Below are 23,267 nucleotides of genomic sequence, written 5' to 3' on the forward strand. Positions count from 1 at the left end.
ACGGCACGGAGGTGAGCTGCTCCTCTACACATAGCTCATCCTAAGAGGCAGCATCTTGGCTATGTGGATACCCAGGCCCTCTGGACAGCCTGTCTATGTCAGGCTGATTGTGGGCGTGGGACTTAGTCAGCGTGTAGTGGAGCAGTTCTTCTTCTATAGATTTTCCCATTTGATGTAACTAATGTACCATTTATATTTTTTTCCCTACAAATATCTCCTTGGATAATACAGCTTTACATGGTGAGAACTATGCTAGAGTCCCTCATTGCAGACAAAAGTGGTTCCAAGAAAACCTTGAGAAGTAGCCTTGAGGGGCCCACCATATTGGACATAGAAAAATTTCATCGAGAATCATTCTTCTACACTCACTTGATAAATTTCAGTGGTAAGAGACAGTGCTGACCAGAATATCCGGCCTGGCATGCTCTAACCCTGCTAACACCACCTGGGACGCTTCTGCCTACCTCACCATTCTCCTGCCCATCTCTTCATGCACCCACATGGTGCCACGTCCTAACCTTTGTGGTGGTGGCCAGACATCCTGGAGATCCACTCCCAAGTCCCTTGACATCCCTGGCCTCTGTCATGGCCTCTGTAGGACATAGCCCTTAACAGGACAAGGACAGTAGGGCTTTGGTTGCCCCTGCTATGTGAACACAAAATCAGAATCACAAAACATGGAAATGGAACCTCTTACCTGGATCACAATCCAGGCATTGAGACGTAGAAGACATGGCCCCTCTGGTTCCACTGCCCAGGTAGCAACAGTGCTCTGAGACAGACTAGCCACCATTTCGGTAATACCCAGCCACTTTGACCTGGCACTGGTGGATGCTTTCTACCCTCTGTGTCTGCCTGTGGCCTCATCCAGCTATTCATGTCTTCTGCTTAGAGCAGGAGGTCATGCCTTGCCTGGGGTATTACAGGTCATGAAGTAAATAGTAGCACTGCTGTTGTTAGCTCCGAGAACATAAAACAAATCTTGATTGTTTAATTCCATTTCTAGTTTTGTATTGGATAAACCATTCCCGAATGTGCACATAACCTTTTCCTACATAACGGGAAATCCAGGTTGAGTATCCCTCATCTGAAATAGTTGGGACCAGAAATGCTTCAGATTATGAGTCTTGGGGGAGGGGTGTGGTTCACTATGTATAATGACAAATTTGGGGGATGGGATGCAAGTCTAATACACTGATGTCTATACACCTCACACACAGTCATGAGGATTGACGAGTCATGTTGCATAACTGCATTTCTGTGACGTGCAGATGCTGCCTAGTGCCATTACACTCATCTCCATCTGTGTCCGCACCCGAGCACACTGTTGCCACACTGCCTCAGAGTGTGACCCCGTCACTAAGACACTGCATTACCGTATCATACTCTGTGTGTGCATTTGGATTTCAGCCCATTACGTGAGATGGGCTATGCAATGTTTCACTCAGGACGTCACATCGCACGTCAGCATTTCGGGATTTCAGAGCATTTCAGATTTCTGGTTTTCAGATTAGGGATGTTAAACCTGTGGTCCTAGTTTCACATCTCCTTTTCAAAAGGTTGCCAGCCCCTGTTCCTGCCAACAAGGGCTCCTGAGGTCCCTGAGGGCAGGACAGCACTAGCTGCTCGGAAGGTGTAGGGTCCTCACCTGTACTTATAGCACACCCATGTTTGTCTTGTCCCTCATGTGAAATGTCTAGTGACCCCTTCCTGCTTGCATCCATGCTGCATGGCTGGGAGCTAAGCATCGAGGAGTCACATCCTGTGTGCAACACCTCTTGTTTCCCCTGTATTGAATCACTTCCTGTTCGTGAACAATAACCTGGTGTCATTTGAACCCTTCAAGAAACACTGCAGCAGTGCTGTGACCTTTCCCAGCTGTGGTTCCGAGAGTTCTTCCTGGAGCTGACCATGGGCAGGAGGATCCAGTTCCCCATTGAGATGTCTATGCCCTGGATTCTGACTGACCACATCCTAGAGACCAAGGAGGCATCAATGATGGAGTGAGTGTCCTACGGGTCTACCTCTGAGGCCTTGGCACTCACATGCATGTACCCTCACACATTCATTCAGGATTAAAATAGAAAAAGAAATACTGAGTACTGATATTGCTAGCACTCTTTAAACTACAACCTTTGGGAAGTTTTTGTGTGTCCTTCATACAGGAGAAGGCACCTGGTTTTCCCTACTCTCATGATATGTAGTAGACTTATAATATCATTCAGCTTTGGACAGAACACCATTTACCATGGGAAGTAAGAAATTGGTTTTCTTTATTTGACAGTTAAATTTCTCCAAAGTAGGCAGCTGTGAGCCCCACAAGTCATTGGCTTAGCTGGCTGGGAAGTGACTGGTATCCCCTCTGCAGGTACGTCCTCTACTCCTTGGACCTGTACAATGACAGTGCTCACTATGCGCTCACCAAGTTCAACAAGCAGTTTCTCTATGATGAAATTGAAGCAGAGGTAAGGGACCACGTTTAGTTTCTTTTATTAAATACCTTTTAAACTTTTTTTCTGAGTATTCAAAGAATTAAACTTTCTTTAAATGCAGAATGGTTTAAATGGTGACATGTACTTTTGTGGTAAAATATACTTTTTGGTGTAAGTCCTTCTGACTTCTTCTGTTTATACATTGGAAAATGGTAGGCTCTGCTTTTCCACTAAACAGTAAACAGTTTCTGTATCACTTTCCGTTTTTGTTAGGTGGGTGCTTGATTCACTGAACCAACCCTTTTTAAAAGAAAATGTCATTGGGTTTTTAAAATTTAGAGGTAATAAAACAGTCCTTTGCTGGACTTCTTGGTACACACACTTTTTTTTTCTAATTGTCGGGTGCACTCTTGTGTGTAGCCCCCCCAAACCCCCACCCCACCCATTTTCTGTAGCCCAGGCAATCCATAGACTTCCTGCTTCAACTTTCTGAGTACTGGGAGTAGCCATCATACCTGAATGTGACTTCTTAAGGACACATTCTGTCTTAGTCAGGGTTTCTATTCCTGCACAAACGTCATGACCAAGAAGCAAGTTGGGGAGGAAAGGGTTTATTCAGCTTACACATTCACGTTGCTGTTCATCGCCAAAGGAAGTCAGGACTGGAACTCAAGCAGGTCAGGAAGCAGGAGCTGATGCAGAGGCCATGGAGGGATGTTACTTACTGGCTTGCTTCCCCTGGCTTGCTCAGCTTGCTTTCTTACAGAACCCAAGACCACCAGCCCAGGGATGTACTGCCCACAAGGGGCCTCCCTACTTGATCACTAGTTGAAAAAAATGCCTTAGAGCTGGATCTCATGGAGGCATTTCCTCAACTGAGGCTCTTTTCTCCATGATAATAATTCCAGATTGTGTCAAGTTGACACACAAAACCAGCCAGTACACATTCTCACAAGTAACAGTGTCAGGTTAGCACACACGCACCACTGAGGGAATATCTCTTGCTCTTTAGCATAAGGTGTAAGAGAGCTCAACCTCAAGAGATCATTTTCTGTGTCTGGGCAGCCCCTCCTCCTCACAGACATTTCAGTCTTTCTTCAGGGACGACATCATGATTCTCAGGCAAGGCAGGATGGCTGGACACAGGCTTGCCCTCCTGGTTCTGTCTGCAGTTCTGGGTCTCTCTGCCTCTGAAGATATGCATTCTACTTGTGAATCTGAGCAATGGTGCTAACCCTCTCTGCATCTGAGGTTATTGCTTCCAGGGTGGTTTTTTGACAACCTCACGTCAAGTGACCTATCTTAGCTTCAGGAAGGACATGGGATGCCCTCTCAGACAATGGCTACTAAAACGTTATTTTGAGTTTAGTCATGATGCTCATTACTGTCCACTGAGCAGATGGAGGGACTTTTTCTTACTCTTTTGAATTTAAGAAGACAAGCGTGTTATGCTCCCTCTGTAAGATTTTTTTTATCTTGTTATTTGCTGTTGTTTTGAGGCAGGATCTTATAGAACACCAACTGTTCTTAGATCACTATGTAGCCTGGGCTAGCTGTAGACTTCTTTATTCTTCCTTTTTTTTGTTTGTCTTTGTATCTGTTTTTTGAGAGATGGTTTCTCTATGTAGTCTTGGAAGTCCTGGAACTCCCTATGTAGACCAGGCTGGCCTTGAACTTGAAGACCTGTCTGCCTCCCAGGTTCTGGCATTAAAGGCATGCATCACCATTTGATTGGCTGCTGCTGCTGCTGCGGCTGCCTCATCCTCCTCCTCCCTCCTCTTCTTCCTCTTCCTCCTCCTCTCCTTCCTCCTTCTTCTTCTCTCTCTCTCTCCCTCCCTCCCTCTCTCTCTCTTTCTCTCTAATATAATCAGTTTTTGGTTTTGTTGGTTTGTTTTTTATGTTAGAAATGCAAATATTTTATTGTTTATTTTTATACTATACTTTGCATTCCCACTTGAAGGAAAAATGATTATGGTGTTTTAAGAATGCAACCACTGGATTAGACAAAGCCTTTCATGATTGATTATACCTTGTAAATACCTCAGAATACACAGGGACACCATGAGATAATGAATACAATAAAAAAATGATGGGAAAATTCAGTTTGATCACAGAAATTTAAGAGGAAACTTTAGGACCTTAGTCAGATTCTTGCTATGCTGGGGCTTGTATGCTACTTCATTGTAGACCAAGGTTCAAGGTAGGCTAAGGAGAAAACTATTTATCCTTTGAAGTTACAATCTAAGAAATGGGACACCAAGCATTCTGTGGGAACTGGTTAGCCATGAAGAAGGCCTTAGTAAGGACAGCAGTGGAAACAGCTAGTTACCTATAGAGAGCCTGAGCCTGCCTTATAAAACAAGAGCCTATGGAGCAGTACTTATAGTCATAGACATGATGCAGTTTCACCATCCCTAAATAACCCTCAGGGCATTGAAAGGATTCAAGGTGTGGCACTTTTCAGGCATGAGAAGCTACTATTGAACACCAAACATGGGATGAGCTACTGATGGATTCTTTGGAGTGTTGGACTTGGCTTGATCGTATGGGATTCTGGTATCCCTGTCCAGACAGACTTCTCCATGGATTTCTACAAACTGGAATGCCTTCACCAACTGAGTGTTTATTCCACGATGCTCCTACCAGGAGATGGTTGATACTCAAGTGCTTGATGACCCCATCAGGGTCAATAATGAAGAGGCCTCTAAATGCAGTACTAACACCTTCAGCAGTACCCTGCAGCTCAGCCTATTTGCTTAGTTAGATTTGGCAACAGCATGATATTCATTTGGCCTAGACCACCATTCTTCCTTTGGGTATTGATCCACTATCCTTCTTTGGGCAAGATGGCTAAAGTGGAAATCAACTGAAACTACTTGACAGTCATGAAAGTCACTGGCTTTGCCACTGAAAGCAAGGATTTCGGTAGAACATATAAATGTGAAATCCAAAGGCTGGAAAAAAGACATCAAATATTTCCCATTAAAATCTTCAAGATTCAGCTCTTTGAGCTCTCCATTGACAACCATGGTACCCTTAAAACAGGGCACATGCTGTGTGACAGCTGGGGTGTGGAATCAGCAACTGATGGTAAAGTCAGACTTTGCTTGGGCAGAGGCAGATGTCTGTCAAGCAGGTTCTTCTAGAAGCAACAGGCCTAAGAATTGGAAAGCAGAAATACCTCTGGAAATAGCACTCATATCCTGAGCAACCAAGGAAAGAGCAGCCTTCCTGCAGCAGCCTCCACCTTCAGTGTCTGATCGGTTTTATTGAGATAGTCGGTGCAGGTTATGCAGGACTTTACAAGGATAATTTTCTCAAGTATATAATGTACTTTGAACATCATCACTTCAGTTTTGAACTCCTGATCCTCTTCAGCTTTATAGGTGCTTAAGAGGATCATAGCTTTATAGCTATGATGACAGAAATGTGCCACCCTGCCTGGACTTTTCTCAGTAGTGTTCCAATCTAATTTTCTATGCTGGCATGGCGGTCATCCCGGGTCACAGTGCACTTTATATGCTCTGTTGACAGTAAGATCATCTCTACTTTCTTTTCTAATAAGAGCCTCAGCCAAACAGTGGCAGTACACGCCTGTAATCCCAGCACTTGAGAGGCAGAAACAAGTGGATCTCTGAGTTTGAGGCCAGCCTTGGTCGACAGAGCAAGTTCCAAGACAGCCAGGGCTACACAGAGAAATCCTGTCTCAAAAAAACAAAACCAAACCGAGAACCTAAGCTTGTGTTGACTCAAGAGTTTGAAGCTAGGAATAGTGGCACGTAATGCCTGTAATCCCAGGATCCAAAAAGCTGAGCCTAGAGGACTTGAGTTCAGAGTTAGCGTGCACCACATAATGAATCAATGCTTGCTTAAAGCAACAACAAAATAAGCAGGCGAGGAAAAAGCAGAAACATTTGTTCTTGAGTTGTTATTTGATGTTGGTTTCAGGAGTTGAGATCTAACGTGTTTTGCTTTTTGCCAGGTGAATCTGTGTTTTGACCAATTTGTTTATAAACTGGCAGACCAGATATTTGCATATTACAAGGTTATGGCAGGAAGGTAAGTGTATGATTTGCGATTCCCATGCAGAATCTTGGGTGATTTGGTCTGATATTTCTATTAAAATTAACAATGTATGACAAATATCCTGCCTCTCTTCTGCACCAGTTTGCTTCTTGACAAACGGTTACGATCAGAATGCAAAAATCAGGGAGCCACGATTCACCTCCCACCGTCTAACCGCTATGAGACGTTGTTGAAGCAAAGGCACGTGCAGGTGAGCTAAGTGACTCTACTAAAGTGTCTTGGAAATGACGGGCTTGCCTTAGAGCTGACCACTCTTACAGGTATTGTGGCATGTGACTGTCGTAACAAAGTGTTAATGTGTTTTGTGGTTTTCCTTCCGTACCCACTTCCTTTCTGAGATCTCAGGATTGCCCAGGCTAGTCTTTTTTTTTTTTTTTTTTTTTTTTTTGAGATTATATCTTAAAGACTTTTCTATTGCTACATAGAGAAGAAACACCTCACCTCAGAGCCTTCCCCCACTGATACACTTCTTCTAACAAAGTCATACCCAGTCCTTCCCAAACAATTGCACCAACTGGGAACCAAGAATTCAAGTATGTGAACCTATGGGGGGCATTATCATTCAAACTACCACAGATCATAATATACTTTCGTCAATTCCCTCTTCCATGTCCTCTCTCCAAAGCCTCCCTGATAGCGCTCCCTTTGCTCTTTCAAATTCAAATTCATTTCCTTTTTCTTTAAATTTTGTATTTTTCAGGGCTGACCATTTGATACTAGATAACCAATTCGTGTGCTCTTCCCTGGGAAGACTATTTCTTCCATTCTCAGCATTTCTTAGTTTGTAGGGGTCAGGCCTCATGACCTTTGCCCTTATCCATGTTAGCTTGTCTATTTGTGTCATCCCTGTTCAGGTCACAGGTCACATTTAGGCAGCCATGTTGGTGAGATTTTTTGTGGGTATGTTCTCTGACATTTATAGGAGACACAGCCTCACAGCAAACTCCCTGTTCTTTTGGCTCATAACAATCATTATGATTACTCTTCCACAATGATTCTTGACCCTCATGTTCAGGAATCGTGTTATAGATTTATCAGTTGGGACTAGGCTCCATAACTCTGTGTTCTCATTGGTTCTGTTTTTCTGTGATGGTTTCTTGTCTGTTGCAAAGAGAAGTTTTCTCTCTTTTTTTAAAGATTCATTTATTTATTTTATGAATATGAGTGCCCTCTCTGCATGTACATTTACATACCAGAAGAGGGCATCAGATCCCATTACACATGGTTTTGAGCCAGCATGTGGTTGCTAGGAATTGAACTCAGGACCTCTGGAAGAAAGACAGTGCTCTTTAACCACTGAGCCATCTCTCCAGCCCTGAGAAGTTTTCTTGGTAAGGTGTAAGAACGCCACTTATCTGTGGTCATATTTAGAATTTAGTTAGGGAATATATTGGCTTATTAAACTGGCAGTTGTAGGTTCTCCTTTAAGATCCATGACTTCACTAGCTCTGGGTAGTTCCCTAGGTTTCCAGTACCCAGCATAATTTACCTCTCGTTGGGTGGGTCTTAAGTACAATTAGTTATCTATTGTTTACCACCAAGGTATGTGTGCCACTATTGTACCCTTAGGGTTATTATGCCATGTTGTGGTTTATAAGTGAATGTTAGGTAGGACTTTTGGGTGTTTCCCTCTTTAGGAAACTTCAAGTAATTGCTTGGGATGTTTTGGGAGTCACTTGGACAATCCTGACAAACAGCTTCCTATGTGCCCAGGCTCAGCTTACCCTACTGGGCTTCTCACCTTAGCCTGAAATTATAGGTTTATACTTGTACCCCGTAGAAGAAGGTTATATTTTATATTAGACAACCTTAACTGCAAGGGTGAAATTGCAGCTCTCTGAACCCTGATTGGCTTCTAGAACAGGCCCAGGTCCTAAAGAAAATAGTAATGAAAACAGGTCATAATAGTAATGTACTAATGTTTTGTTACATTTTAAACTTCAAATACAGTAGTACTCTTGATATCACTTGGCTTGAGGATCCAGCTCAATGGTAGAGTCTTTGTCCAGCATCTATGTAGACTTGGGTACCAGCTTTAGCATTGCTTATGTGTATGCATGTGAGTGAATACGCACCTATATTCTCACGTACATGCACAAATATACTTTTTTTTGTATTTTCTTTTGATATAGGTATCTTGGGTGTTTTATGTTGCTGCTTGTTTGTTTTTGTTGTTTTTAAGATCTTTGTTTACTTAACAATATTTGTATTTAGTGAGGTCTTTGTGGAGTGTGTGCATAGATCAGAGGACAACTTTCATGTGTCTTTTATTTTATTCTCTTATTTGGGTCCCAAGGATTGAACTGAGGACGTCAGACTTGGCTATAAGTGCCTGTCCCTACTGATGCATTCACCAGGTCTTATGTTGATTCTTTACCTTGATATCCCTTGGCCTTTCTCTTCCTCTAGCTGCTTGGGAGATCCATCGATCTCAATCGTCTGATTACACAGCGTGTTTCAGCAGCCATGTACAAATCTCTAGAACTGGCAATTGGACGATTTGAAAGTGAAGATTTAACATCAGTAGTCGTAAGTACTAGAACTATTTTTTTCCCTTTCTATTGATAAGTTGAACTAATAGTAGGTCAGTTCTTGAATAAACAATAAGAGATGGGAACTGATGGATCTTCGACTATGTCAAGTACCATGTTACCTACTCTTAATATTTGTAATTTATATTAACTTAAAAGAGAAAGTAATCCTGATCTTAAGTAAGTTACACCTACTGAGGACAAAGATAAAAATCTACAAACTCCATTTCAGAGAAAGATGAAATTGAAAGGATTGAAAGGAAGTGGTTATATATATTTTATTATAAAAGTTTGTGGGAGATGATTTTCCCCAACTATAGGCTAATGTAGGTGTTCTGAGCATGTTGAAGATAACACTGGCCTAAGTAATGATAATATTGCAAAGATTAAAGTATAGTAAATTCACTCACCATCTACTGATATATCTGCTTACAGTTGCTTTATCATGAAATATTTCCATTGTAAGTCAGGGAGTGTGTTACTTAGGTTTGTCTATAGGAATTTATTACTTGGGAAAACTGACCCAAAGTGGCCATCACCAGTTGGATTATATACAAGTGGTAGTGGATAAGACTTAGGACTTAGATGGTACATTGACAGGTAGTAATATTAAGTAGTGATTTGTCCAAATTGCCTTTGCCCAAGGTAGGTGGTGATTTGAGGGCAGTAGTGGATATGTGAAAGTGACCATAGTAGAGGAGAAAAGACTAGGGCCCAGTGGATGTGACTGTAGAGTAAGGGACTTAAATTGAGTACCAAACTCTGGTTACCTATAAAAGTTCCAATTTCATATGGTTCTGGCCCACATCTTGTTGGCTACCTCATTGCAGCCTCTACTGTTTGTATCTCCCCACGTGCTAGTCCTCCTAGGGACCACATAGCCTAGGTGGAGATTGCAGTCTTCAGGTAAATACCTCCTTCCTGGATGGCCCATCTCCCCTCTCATATCCTTGTCCCTATGATCCTGTAGGAGCTAGATGGGCTCTTAGAAATCAACCGTATGACGCACAAGCTGCTGAGTAGGTACCTCACACTAGACAGCTTTGATGCCATGTTCCGGGAAGCCAACCACAACGTGTCTGCACCTTATGGAAGAATCACCCTCCATGTCTTCTGGGAGCTAAACTATGACTTCTTGCCCAACTACTGCTATAATGGCTCCACCAACCGGTAAGCATGCCATTAGCGTCACAGACATGTTTGGATATCCTGGTTCAGTTGCATCTACAGCCGGTGATCTTCAGCCCTGACCATCTGCATACTTCCCCCTTTAACTCTGCCCTCTTTTTCCTCCATGATTCTCATGTTCTGGTCTCTCTCAGGCCTTCCTTGTTTCTTCCGTTTACAAGGCTAGCCCTGGGCCAGCACTTGGGCAGATGGTCATCGCTTTACCTGTAGAAATAGAATACTGGCAGAAGGCCAGCACTTGAGGCAGGAGAGCCAAGGTTCTGCCAACACACTTAGTTGTCACTATAGACAGAATCTCCTGTGCCATGGAATGGCTGCTGGAACTGTACTGCCTACTTTAAGTCTCCCTTATGGCAGAATGTGGCAGGCGATTCTACTTTTCAGGTTTCTATCTGAAGTGTTGAGGGTCAAAGTGAGAGTGTGGTAATGTCTTTCTTCCCACTTACCATCTTGCTGTTGTGTTAATGAGAGTAAAGTCTGGTGGTAGAGTGGTTGAATGGTAACCTTACACCGGTCATCAGAGTAGAATCTCCTCAGGGCCAGAGTGGTCTGTTTGTGAGATCACCAGGAACAGGGTATTCTCTTAAGATGATAGGTTCCACCACTGGTCAAGTTGACTTCTGTGTCTGATTAAGGTTGTTGCTCCCAAGTTTCTCCACTGTCTAGTCACTACTTTTCTGTTTAAATTTTGTAAGTAATGTGTAGCTGAGTAAGTAACTCAACTGAGACTACGTAATAGCCATACTTTGTTGGCATCTAACCCACTAGTGTCGGCATCTGTGACAAATGCTTACCTTGCTCTTATTTGTCCCTGGGTGGTTGCAGAGTGAGTTTCTAATCTCTTCATTCCTCTGAGAATATTAATCAGCATTCTACAAGTGAACATTCTTCTCTTTGGTGATGATTATAAGTATAATCAGGAACTCCATCCTAGCGTTTGTATCTTCAGTTGATTTCTGCAATCAGCACCGAGAGCACCTATTACAGTGGTGTGTGTGTATTCCCACTGTTTTATAAGTACCACTTTATCTTCTACCACAAGATGGAGCGTCTGGGTAATTGGTGTGCTCACCTGTACTAGGATGTCAGTGTTCTAGAGCCATTTGGTGACAACAGTAGGGAGTACTCACAGGCTTGCTGTTTTAGGTTTCTATGGCTGCTGTTAAAAGAGAAGTGTTCTCTTACAGTCCAAAATAAGGTGTCAGCAAACCACACTTCCCCTTTAGACTCTGGGTGGACTCTCTGCTTGCCTCTCGCTAGCTCGTGGAGCAGCTGTCTGTTTCTGACACTCCGTGGCTTGTACCAGTATCATTCCAGGCTTTGCATTTCCCAGGAAACAGTATTCTTCTGAACCTCTCTCCGCCCACCCTCCTTGTAAGGACAACAGCCATATAGATCGGGGCCTTACTCTCAGCTCCTGATCTTATCACCGAGAACATGTGTAATGACCCTGTTTCTATCTCCTGTGCTACAGAGAAGGAGGACTCAGATATCTTTTGGATGGTCACATTTTAACTCGTAGTATTTATGAATACTTGTGTTTTTTTCTTATACAGTTATCTATAAATGAAAACATTCTGATATCTCCAGTTTCATTTCAGTGCCACAATATTCATTTGACTCATCACTCAGTGTTTTTGGACTTCCTCAAAAATGGAAAAGATGCCTTTGCTCATTATGATATTGGCTTGTTCAATTAGACAAAAAGCAAACTACTTTAAGAATTGCTGGTTCTGACTGCTGTGAAACAAACATTCCCACTATAGTTCAGCGTTTGTTTTTGTTATTTTGGCTGTAGATGAAAGTATGCAGGCAATGCTGTGTTAAAGTTTTGTGCATGATGGAGGAACAGTCTATCTTTCTTTAAATAAGAGGACAACTGGACAAAACACATACGTCCCTATTTTCTAATACTAGTCTTCTGCTTAAAGGAAACATGAGAAGTGTCTTTTGACTGTCCTACCTTTCTGTCTAGAAGCACATTCTGAACAAAGAACAGAGGTCAGTTGGTGTAGAGCTTGGGAATCCTGCTTGCAGGAAGAAACACAGTAGAACTTGGAGAAGTTCGCACAGCTGGAATTTATAAAGTTAAATATGGAAGAGGTGGAACTCTCAGAAAAAAAAAAAAAAAAACAGCTCCTGAAACCAGCATGGGCTCCACGGTGTTGGGGAGCTATGGTCAGTAATTCACAGAGCTCGCAGCAGTATGGACCATTTGCTCTCCTTGTCAGCACAAATTTAGAAACTTACTCAGCACCCAGACACTTCATAGATTCAGTAGAAGTCTATTGCCTTCGTAGTAGGTCTTAATTCTAAACTACTTGCCTTTCCATAGAAATACCATAAACATACCATTATCTGCTTGATATGCAGATAAACTTAGCTCCCTGCTGCCTCAAAAATCAGAGACTTAAAAAACAGAAAACAAGACTTAAGAAGATATCTCAGTGTCCAGCATCCAGTCTGGAATTAGGTATGCTCAGTATCTGAAAAAGGTGACCTATAATGAGGAGAAAAATCAGTTCATAAAACACAAGCAACAGAGATGACAGTGCCAATGTGGTCAGAAGGCAAGAGTGTTAGCCATTTTAAGTATTAGTAAAGATTTAAGAAAGTCGAACGTAAGAGAACGTGATGGTTTACATTTGCTTGACCCTGGGAGTGCACTATTAAGGAAGTGTGTCACTGTGGGGTGGGCTCAGAGACCTCCTCCTAGCTGCCTGAGGATGTTCAGTCTGTTCTTGGCTTCTTACGGATGAAGATGTAGAACTCTCAGCTCCTCCTGCACCATACCTGCCTGGATGTTGCCATGCTCCAGCCTTGATGATAATGGACTGAACCTCTGAACCTGTAAGGTAGTCCAAATTAAATAATGTCCTTATAAGAATTGCCTTGGTCATGGTGTCTGTTCACAGCAGTAAAACCCTAACTAAGACAGAGAGATAATGCTTTACAGAAGAGAATGGATTGAATTAATACTGTAAACACAGTACCGGAAGTGAAAATTCCATTTGCTTATTTAAATGTTAGATTCTGTTTTGCAGAAAGCCAGTGAATTTGAATAGCTTCTGCACACTGGCATGATGTTACACGTTCTTATAGTTTGTAACTCTAGTAAGAGCTTAGCATTGGAGTGGAAAGAATATTTAAGTTAATACTCCCAAATTTGCAAGTGTAGTAAATACTGCAACTGTGCAGATGTAACTGAGGAAGCTCACAGAGCTTATCAAGTCAGACATAGGGAGGGAACTGCTGCCTCAGCTCAAAATGGGATAATTAAGTGCTGAGACTTGACTTTCAACTTAGTGTGGAGTTATAGCTGTGGGGGTTGGTACTGAACAATTTCCCTATTCAGGGATTTTGACAATCCTGCTGAACTCTAGTATCTGAAGGCATAGCATTTCACAAGGCTGCCTTCATTTCAGTACTGGTGATTTGGGTCCTATGATCTTCTTCACTTCTGACCAGCTGGCTAGATTCAGAAAATCTCTGCCCAGGTAGTAGATCTTCATGAGATTCCTGGTGGAAATGACTGGGCTGGTTTCCGCCCTGGAGATGTGTTACCCTCCTAGTACTGAAGCATGTGAGATGGACTGGAAGATTACCATGTGACCATGCTAACTAAACTCCAGCAACTGCCCTCCTGAATTGTTGTCTGCTGTCACCCAGCCTACATCCTCACTCTCTGGTCATATGTCACATGGTTGGTCATTCTATCATGCCAGTCCCATTCTGAGGGTTTCTCTTTGGTGTAGACTCAGGTGTGACCCAAGAGGCCATCAGTATTGTGTATGCCGGGTACATATACTACTCTTATACTGCTGTGATAAAACATCGTGGCCAAGGCAACTTAACAAAAGGGCTTAGACTTCCAGAGGATTAAGAGCCCATCACCCCATGGTGGGAATGGATGCCAGCAGGCAGGCATGGCAGCTGGAGCAGCAAAATGAGGACTTATATACTGAGACATGAAACAGACTGTGAAACACCGAAGTCCCGACCTTAGTACCTACCCTAATAGTGCCATCGACTGGGGACCAAATGTTCAAGTGCCTGAGTGTATGTGGGACTTTTCTGATATCAACAAACCTCAGTAGAACACATTGTCCTTTTGAAAGATTACATAAAAAAGGTGTTTCGTTTTGTTTGTTTTCCTGAGTACAAATTGGGATGATTTGCAGCCCATAATTACTAGGGTCTGACACCTGCCCTTCATTCAGCAGGCGAGAATCTGGCCCCTTAACTGCATTCTGTCTGTGAAACACTTGGCCTTGCAGGTTCCTGGCCTCTCAGGTGCACATGCTTTCTCCGCTAACTATTGAAAGGAACTTCCACTTAATTTCCTGTACTACAATGTGAGTTCACCAAGTTCACAGATGTATATAATCAGAAAACTTTGTGTTTTCTATATGCGAACATTTGCCTGTATAGTTGTGTTGGTGTCACATGTGTGCCTAGTTCATGTAGAATCAGAAGAGGACATTTGGTCCCTTGAAACCAAAGTTACAGACGATTGTGAGCCACCATATATGACTGCAGAGAACTGAACTCAGCCTTCTGTAAGAGCAGCCAGTGCTCTTAACTGCTGAGCCATCGCTCCAAGCTCTGTTTCAGCAGCAATTTTGAAAGTTTTTGCTTGAAATTTATTCTAGTTTTAAATGAGCTGGATACATTACCTAGATGCAGAGTCTTGACTGAGTTGGGTTAAACATATTTTATTTGGCTCCTTAGTAGTCCAGAACTAGGGCTCTAAGTAACCAGGATGTCACCACTAATGTTGTAGAGTCCTGTCTTCCCATTTCTGACGCAGCAAAGACAAGAATGTGTTCATTATGGGTATCAAGTATTGCATCAGCGTCAAGATAGTCTCAGTGCTAGTAAGCCAGAACCTTTGTGAACTAGAAGACCTGTTTATAGGTAGGAGAACAACAGAGATTCCTACTCTGGCTTGGATTTACTATTATCTGTGGCATTTTCGAGTATTTGTAGATATTTAACTTTGTGGGTGTTGATTTACTAGAATTTTCCTATTTGACGTTACCAGTTAACTATGAGAAAGAGTTAAGATACATAATAAAACGTTTGTCGCTAAAGAACCGCTATTAAATTTGGTGTTCTTTCTTTCCCCTTGTATCTTTCTCGTTTAGGTTTGTTCGGACAGTACTACCATTTTCTCAGGAATTTCAACGAGACAAACAACCTAATGCACAGCCCCAGTATTTGCACGGCTCCAAGGTGGGTTGTTTCTGCTTATGTAATGATAGATTTCTCTTGCTGTGGTAAGCACCTGGCCAAACACCATGAGGGAAAGTGTCTATTTCAGCTTACAATTGTAGTCCATCCTGAAGGGAAGTCAGAGCAAGAAACTGGAGGCAGGAACTGAAGGAAAGGACACAGAGACACATGCTTACTGGCTTGCTCAGCCTGCTTCCTTATAACTAGCATCCGGGTCTACCTGCTCAGGGTACTGTCCCTCAATGAGCTGGGCCCTCCCATATTAATCTTTAATCACAAAAACACACCACAGACTTGGCTTCTTAGTTGAGGTTCCCCTTCCCAGATAACTCTAGGCTGTGTCAAGTTGATAAGAAACCGAGACAGAATGTAGGAAGACTGAAACAGAAAAATAAGAAATAAAGGACAAGCAGAAAATGAGAACAATAGGCTTACACCTCACAATACCAGTGTGGAAAGGTGTTAACTATAAACAGCCTAAGTACATTCAGAAGACAAGAGATTGGCAGAATGCATTAAAAGACGACTGGGACCAGTGTGTATCCTGTGATAGATATGTGCTTGGTGTGTATGAGTTCTTGAGTTTGATTCTCGGGATAAAAACAAACACAAATCGTAGCTCAAGTATGTGCTCAGCTTGGCTTGGTTTCAGTTTATGAAAGGTAAAGGTGAGTATAGAAAAAGCTGTGTGATAAAAATAACCAAGCAGACGTGGCTATATTAATACAAGTTACGCTAGGCGTCAGAGCAAAGGACATTACTAGGGGAAATACTTAGGGTATGCCAGTTCTGCACGTTTATATGCCAATGAGAGCTTCTACACAGAAACTAAGACTCATTTCTAAGAGAAGAAATGAGACACTCCACAGGGTATACACGAGGACTTCAACTCTCAGTAACTGGTGGATGTGTTGAAACAGAACGAGCCGTGATAAAGAACTGAGCCTCAGCACACATAGCATCAGGATGCGCCGTGAATGGCCATGGACATTTACCAGGCTACACCATATCCTGAGCAGCAAAATAAACTTAAAGAAAAATCTGGAGCTGAAGTCGTAGATACAGCAAATTCAAACTAGACACTGATTTTTAAAGTTAAGACAGGCTGTGGAAGTGCCTCCGTGGGTGAAGAGAGCTTCCTGTGCAAACATGACCTGGGTTCAAGTCCCCAGAACCCCTGTTATAACATGGGATTAGAGGGGCCATTACCATAGTGCAGGGTGAGGGCAGAAGCCATCACATCAGAGAAGTGTTAAGGGAAATTTAGAAGACACATCAAAGGAAATGAAATCCTTCAATTCGGCATCTCCCTGTCTCTATATCTGGTCCTTCCACAAGGTTAGAGACCCTTCCTGCATGAAAATCTTCCATCACCTACCTCTGGGGACTGCTCCTGTCAGCTCCTGAATACCTTCTGCCTCCCTCAGGACAGCTTTCACTGTCCCATTAGTTTCTTTGTTTACAGTTTGCTCTTTTAAAAGGTAAAAACCTCTGCATCAGTAAGGGCAGTCAGTCTAAGTTACAAGGGAAGTCGCTCCTTCTCTTAAGATGTGCTAAAAGTTGAACACACCTCCAAATGCCATCTGCATGAATGTGTGAGAACCATGTTGAACACTCTCCTCTTTCCCCCAGGCTTTGAACCTAGCCTACTCAAGCATTTATGGCAGCTACCGGAACTTTGTGGGGCCTCCTCACTTCCAGGTCATCTGCCGGCTGCTTGGCTACCAGGGCATTGCAGTCGTCATGGAAGAACTGCTGAAGGTTGTCAAGAGCCTGGTGAGTTTCCCTGCAATGTTTTCCCTGTAGCATGGATTCACTGGGGTAGACAAGTCAGCCATGGGGTCTTTCTCTTTCTGTCTGGGATGTGCGGCTCAAACAGAAAAATGCTTCAAGTTAGCTTCAGACGTTTCTCCTAACTAAAGAGAATGGCTCTGGATATAAAAGTATGTCACTGTACTGCCTGGTTCTCAGGAGACTGAGGCAGGACAGCCTAGAGAACGTAACAGAATCCAATCCGTCTCTTACAAATAACACCCCCAGTCTCCCAAAAGGAAAGACTGAAGTTATATGACTGATTTATAATTTTTTGTTTTTTCTGCCTGTCCGAGATATAGTCTCACTATATTTAGTGTAAGCTGACCTCATTCATCAGTCATCCTACCTTGGCCTCTAGATTGCTAGTATTATAGATTTGTACCACTATACCAGGCTTCAGGAACATTTAATAGTCAAAATACTGTTTATTATAAGAGAATGTTGCTTCTTCCATGCAGAAGTGATTCCTGTCTTACCAAAGACCATTACTGTTACCCAAGACTTGAGGGGGTTGAAAAAGTAGAAGACAAAATCCCAGTCAAAAGATGCTTGCCACAGTCTGCTCTCTCCAGTTTGTTTCTGTTGATGGTTGTCTGTGTTAGATATATGGATGATGAGAACCAAATGAGATTCCTCTGACCCAAATGAGCAAGTGTTCTTAATCACCAAGCCATCTCTCCAGCCCACAATTCTATAGATATTCTTTGTTTTTATTTGTGAAGTATGGGTTTTCATAAAACACAGATCTCTAGGAAACATGGTATGGAGGTAAATGGAGATCATATTGGTCATGGGGGCTTTAAGTCTACAGACGCTCAGGCATTCATGGTGGGCAGGGACAGCCACTCTAGGGATACTTCAGCTGTGGGGTCATTCTTCACAAGTGCTCCAGTGAGAAGGCTCCTGACAGATGAAAGCGAGCTGCATAGTTAGGCTTAACTTGCATGTGAGTAAAGGGCTTAGAATGGATGCATACGTGTAACCTCAGAGTGAGGTCAGAGTTGTACACATCGCCATCTGCACAGAAGCTCGTCTTATGTTACTATTGCTATGATAAACACCATAACCCAAAGCTTGTACTTCCTCAGCACTGTTCATCATCAAAGAAGTCAGAAACTGAAGCATGACAGGAAACTGGAGGCAAAAGCTGATGTAGGGGCCGTGGAGGGGTGCTGTTTACTGGCTTGTTCCTCATGGCTTACTCAGCCTGCTTTCCCATAGAACTCAGAACTCTTGCCCAGGGTTAGCCCCACCCACAGTAGGGTGGGCCCTCCTACATCAATCACTGATCCAGAAAATACTCTGCGGGCTTGCTTGTTTGCCTATAGCCCCACCCCATTGAGGCATTTTCTCAGTTGAGGCTTCCTACTCTCCAGCTTGTATCAAGTAAACATAAAATTGGTCAGTACCAACCCTCCTTATAGCACATGTCTGTGAAAAGGGGAAAATAGGCCATGGTGGACTTTTGGTTTTTATTCATAATCAATCAGTCTCAATGCGCGCCCCCAAACCCCCCGTGTCTCCATGTAGAGGCTATATGATCTCAGATTTTTATACTTTTAAAGCAAGCACTCTTACCCACAAGCCATCTCCTTTGTTCCCACTTTGTTTTATGAGGCAGAGTGTTGCACTGGAACAGAACTAATCACAAAGGCTAGACTGGATGACCAACAAGCCCCAGGGAACCACCTCTCCCTGGCTTACCAGTGCTGAGATTACAAATGTGCTACAGTGTTCCCTTTTTATTGTTATTTTTATTTTTTATTTTTATTTTTAATTATGGAACGCTTCACGAATTTGCATATCATCCTTGCGCAGGTGCCATGCTAATCTTCTCTGTATCGTTCCAACTTTAGTATATGTGCTGCCGAAGTGAGCACTATTTTTATTTTTTAATGTATGTTTTGGGGCTTGAACTTAGGTCTTTATTCTTGCATGACAAACATGTTATGGATTGAGTTATCCTCTCATCCCTCATAATTTATCATTCACTGAAAGACACTGTTTTTAAATCTTCAGTGGTTTCCCCTTACATTTGTTTGCTTGTTTGTTTTTTATGTGTGGTGATGAGAGTTGAAGTTAAGAGTCTTACACATGTGTTCCATCATTGAGTTGTAACCTATTCTCTAATTTATCTTTTTGGGAAAGTATTTCTTTAGGTACAGATTTTCATGTTTTCTGTGATCTGTCCATGTTTTAGTTAGGGTTTCTATTTCTGCGATTAAACACTATGACCAGAAGCAACTAGGAAGAAAGGGTTTATTTCAGCTTTCATGATTCAATCAGTCCATCATTGAAGAGAGTTGGGGCAAGAACTCAAGGCAGGAATCTGTTGCAAGGAAGTGATGCAGAGATCTGGAAAAGTGCTTGCTCCTGGTGGCTTGCTCAGCCTGCTTTCTTATAGCACCTAGGGCCATCTGGCCAGAGGGTGGCACTGTCAACAGTGAGCTGGGTCCTCCCACATCAATCATCAATCAAGAAAATACTGTATAGACTTGCCTACAGGCCAGTCTTAATGGAAGCATTGTCTCAATTGAGTCCAGCTTCCTAAATGACTCTAGCTTGTTTTAAGTTGACATCAATTAGTTGCTATACAGCCTACTAAGTGAAAATATTGTTTGTATCTGAATTTGTGGCCACCTGAGTACAACCTTAGTCCATCAAAGACATGACATGAACTTAAGACATAGCAAAGATTAACAACTCTGAGAAGTTGTAGAGTTACAAATAGTAATAATGCAACGATTTAGTTCCTGTCCTATTGTGAAGATACACCATGAATGACTAAGGCAGCTCATAAAATAAAGCATTTAATTGCTTACAGTTTCACAGGGTTAGTTCATTATTATCACAGCAGGGAAGGAAGCAGCCCAATGGCCAGGCATGGTGCTAGAAAACTAGCTGAGAACTCGATAGTCAGGCAGCAGGCAGAAACAGGAACACTGGGCTTGGCATGGACTTTTGAAACCCAAAGCCTAATGCCCAGCAACACACTTCCTCCAACAAGGCCACACCTCCTAATCTTTCTAATCTTTTTCAGATTTTCCAATTCCCTGGTGACTAAGCATTCAAATAGATGAGTCTATAGGAACAATTTTCATCCAAACCATCACACTTAACTAGAATGTAGAAGAGTTTGGTCATTTACACATCTATGATCTTGGGAACCACTCAAGCTTTATGGACTGATCTACCCTGATGTGCCCTGAAATACTTGAAAGTTAGGGAAGAAAATCAGGAATGCAGACTTCATATGGCTAGACACAAAGGTGACAAAGGTGACATCCTAAGCCTGTCAGAAGAAATAGAAACTATCTTATAAGGCTATTGCTCCTGGAGCTGCTGGCACTCTTGGTGTTGACAGTGGGTCAGCATGGAAGCTACGAGGGAATGTGATCTCTTCTGCTCTATTTCCTGACTATTTCATGTCTTAGAAAGGGGGCTATATTTTAGTGGGTGAATATTAGTTATCTCTATAGATACCCAATAGATGTTGCTCTCTTTACACAGGTGGGATTTCATTCCCTAGACAAACTGATTCTACAGTCTTAATCATAACTGTTTTTTGCTCATGGACCGGTTTTCAGAGCACACACTTACCAGGGCCTTCCATGACAATGGAGGGTGAGAGCTAACAGCCTTTGTCTCTTGCAGCTTCAAGGCACAATCCTGCAGTATGTGAAAACTCTGATGGAAGTGATGCCTAAGATCTGCCGCCTTCCCCGACATGAGTACGGCTCTCCTGGTGAGCAAAGGTGTCTGGAGTACCCTTCATGAGTACATCCCTCATGAGGAGGGAATCGAGTTGGAAGCTATTGAGAAGAATCAAATTTGAAAGAAGCCCAAACCAGAATTTGCCTATTTAGAGTAGAACAAACAAACACACCTTACAACTGGGTATCAGGCCAGTAGGTAGGACTTTGGGGTCATTATTTGTTGTTAAAGAACCAAGGGACCCAGCTTGCCATCTAGCAAGGATTTTGATAACGGGGTATTGAACATATTGTTATCACAGATCCTGAAAATAATCACCTATCAAGAAAAGCAGAGGGAGCTTAACTACCAGATCCTATTGCCCTCTTACTGGGGAAAAGCATTCAAAGCAGCCACAAGGCTCTACTTCCTGTACCCTCCCTCTGGCCTCTTACTCATTAAATGGTCTTGTTGGTCTGTAAAACATTCTGCCTTACTTGGCTCACAGGCTATAAGAACTTCACCCAAAGTTGTGTGGATGTGTACTTCTAGATCAACCTCGATGACTTGCTGCAGGCTAGTCATCCAAATCAATATCCATAATGAGCTCAGTGTTGCTTTAAGATTAATCTCAGCTCTATAAACCTTTGTCATTTAAAAGTGCCTTTTATACCTGGGCAGTGATGGTACACACCTTTAAACCCAGCACTTGGGAGGCAGAGGCAGCTGGATCTCAGAGTTCAATGCCAGTCTTGCCTAAATAACAAGTTCCAGGACAAGCAGTGCTACACAGAGAAACCCTGCCAAAGGAGAGGGGTTGGGGGAGGCTAGGGGAGAATGCCTTTTATAAACTCTTACCTGGTAGTATTCTCTCTCCAAAGATGTCATCTGTTAGTTCATTCTGTATCACTGACCAAATCCCTCTGAAAAGCAACTTAGGGCAAGAAAGATTTATTTTCAGTTTCAGAGGGTTCTGTTCATGAACACTTGGCTCTGTGTTTCAAGGCACATCATCATGATAGCACATTAAAGAGTCTGCTTGCCTTCTGACAAACAAATGGAGAAAGGGCTTATAGAAGAGTCCAGGGCAAAATGTATAGCACCTATGTTCCCAGTGACTGGCTTCTATCTTACCTTACCTCCTAGTAATGCCATTATGAAGAGATGGATTTGTTCATTACAACATAATCTAGTCATCTGAAAACACCACATACCCATAGAGGTATGCTTCACTACCATTCCCCATGTGCTCCTCTAGTCTTGTGAATGTATTGAGGCTACACATGAATAACTCATGTTGCCATCCTCATGACTAGCCTGCTCTTGTGACTGAGCTCCCCAGATACAGTTGGCATTTGAGGGAGCTACTGTGCCATCATAAAAGAAAATAACCATCAGCATGGACCTGGCTTAGAAGAATCATATTTCAGTTCATTGAAAGAAAGCAGATAAGTAATTCTAAGGTAATAAGATGCTGAAGAAAAAGCCATTAGGTCAGGTGAGTCTTGTAGAGCACAAACCATAGCACTATCTTTCTTCATGCTTGTTGAGGGATAACTCAGGTGAATGGGTCTCCACTACACTGGGTAGCTACGTAGTTGTACTGACAAGTGGGAGGTAGCAGGAACAGAAGGCTTGGGCTCTCTGAGGTGAACAGGAGGGTGAATCCGTAGGAAGACATTTAGGGCCAACCTGCATCTTATGTGGTTAAATTGAAGTGTATTAAATCCAACTTTGTTCTTAGGGCAGTTTGGGCTTTTACTAGGTTTGTCTTAGTTACCTGTCCATTCTTGCCCAGGTTGGCATTGTATGTATGACTCAAGTTAGCCATGTTGGTTTCTGTGTTCTTGGGCCATCCTATGGTGTCCAGGCATTGGCAAAGATGACTTAAATACTGTGGGAACTCACAGGAAAAGTATGCCAGGTTTTCCCACCAACATGAAATAAGCTGCAGGGTTTTTATACTCTATCAAATTAGATACTTTCTATGCCTGTTAGAGTTCCACTGAGTTTATCAAATGCTTTATCTGAATCCACTAGAAATGATGCTCTGGACTCTCCTTTATTCTTCTAGTACACTGGTGTTCTCTGTCATAACCGCCTTCTCTGAACAAATGGAGTTGACCGAGCAGGGTGTCAGAGGCTAGGCCCTATGGTCTGTTAAGGATGTGCCAGGTGATATAAATCATTGTTGTTGGAAGCATGTGGCAATCTCCATAATCAGGCAGTGTCAGAATGGCAGGTGCTAGTGCTGTCCTGAAACCCTGACACTTACTTCTGCTGCCAT

At 42.6% G+C, this 23,267-nt stretch overlaps 2 protein-coding genes, 1 non-coding gene and 1 pseudogene across 9 annotated transcripts in view; 1 reads left to right on the forward strand and 3 right to left on the reverse strand.

The window, feature by feature from the left end:
- The window catches only part of Nipa1 (NIPA magnesium transporter 1), a 402,283-nt gene that overhangs the window by 298,243 nt on the left and 80,773 nt on the right, over positions 1–23,267 (reverse strand). The window lies entirely within an intron of this gene.
- The window catches only part of Cyfip1 (cytoplasmic FMR1 interacting protein 1), a 92,410-nt gene that overhangs the window by 63,710 nt on the left and 5,433 nt on the right, over positions 1–23,267 (forward strand). For 4 of the 7 annotated variants that reach the window (XM_063262343.1, XM_063262335.1, XM_039112486.2 and 1 more), the window contains 10 exons: positions 232–385; positions 1,847–2,003; positions 2,369–2,465; positions 6,415–6,491; positions 6,600–6,708; positions 8,928–9,047; positions 10,020–10,219; positions 15,385–15,472; positions 17,105–17,248; positions 20,942–21,032. In XM_063262343.1, the coding sequence (XP_063118413.1) occupies positions 232–385; positions 1,847–2,003; positions 2,369–2,465; positions 6,415–6,491; positions 6,600–6,708; positions 8,928–9,047; positions 10,020–10,219; positions 15,385–15,472; positions 17,105–17,248; positions 20,942–21,032 (1,237 nt within the window). Of the gene's footprint in view, positions 1–231; positions 386–1,846; positions 2,004–2,368; positions 2,466–4,896; positions 6,044–6,414; positions 6,492–6,599; positions 6,709–8,927; positions 9,048–10,019; positions 10,220–15,384; positions 15,473–17,104; positions 17,249–20,941; positions 21,033–22,126; positions 23,261–23,267 lie in introns of those variants that run through there. The other 3 variants (XM_039112492.1, XM_006229288.4, XM_039112494.1) reach the window with 3 other exon arrangements.
- Prdx3-ps1 (peroxiredoxin 3, pseudogene 1) lies at positions 4,936–5,835 on the reverse strand (annotated as a pseudogene).
- On the reverse strand, positions 19,061–19,167 carry LOC120100150 (U6 spliceosomal RNA). Its single transcript, XR_005499943.1, has one exon. It is a non-coding gene; the product is annotated as a U6 spliceosomal RNA (small nuclear RNA).

This window comes from Rattus norvegicus, chromosome 1 (assembly GCF_036323735.1).
Source record: "Rattus norvegicus strain BN/NHsdMcwi chromosome 1, GRCr8, whole genome shotgun sequence".
NCBI classification, from domain to species: Eukaryota; Metazoa; Chordata; class Mammalia; order Rodentia; family Muridae; genus Rattus; species Rattus norvegicus.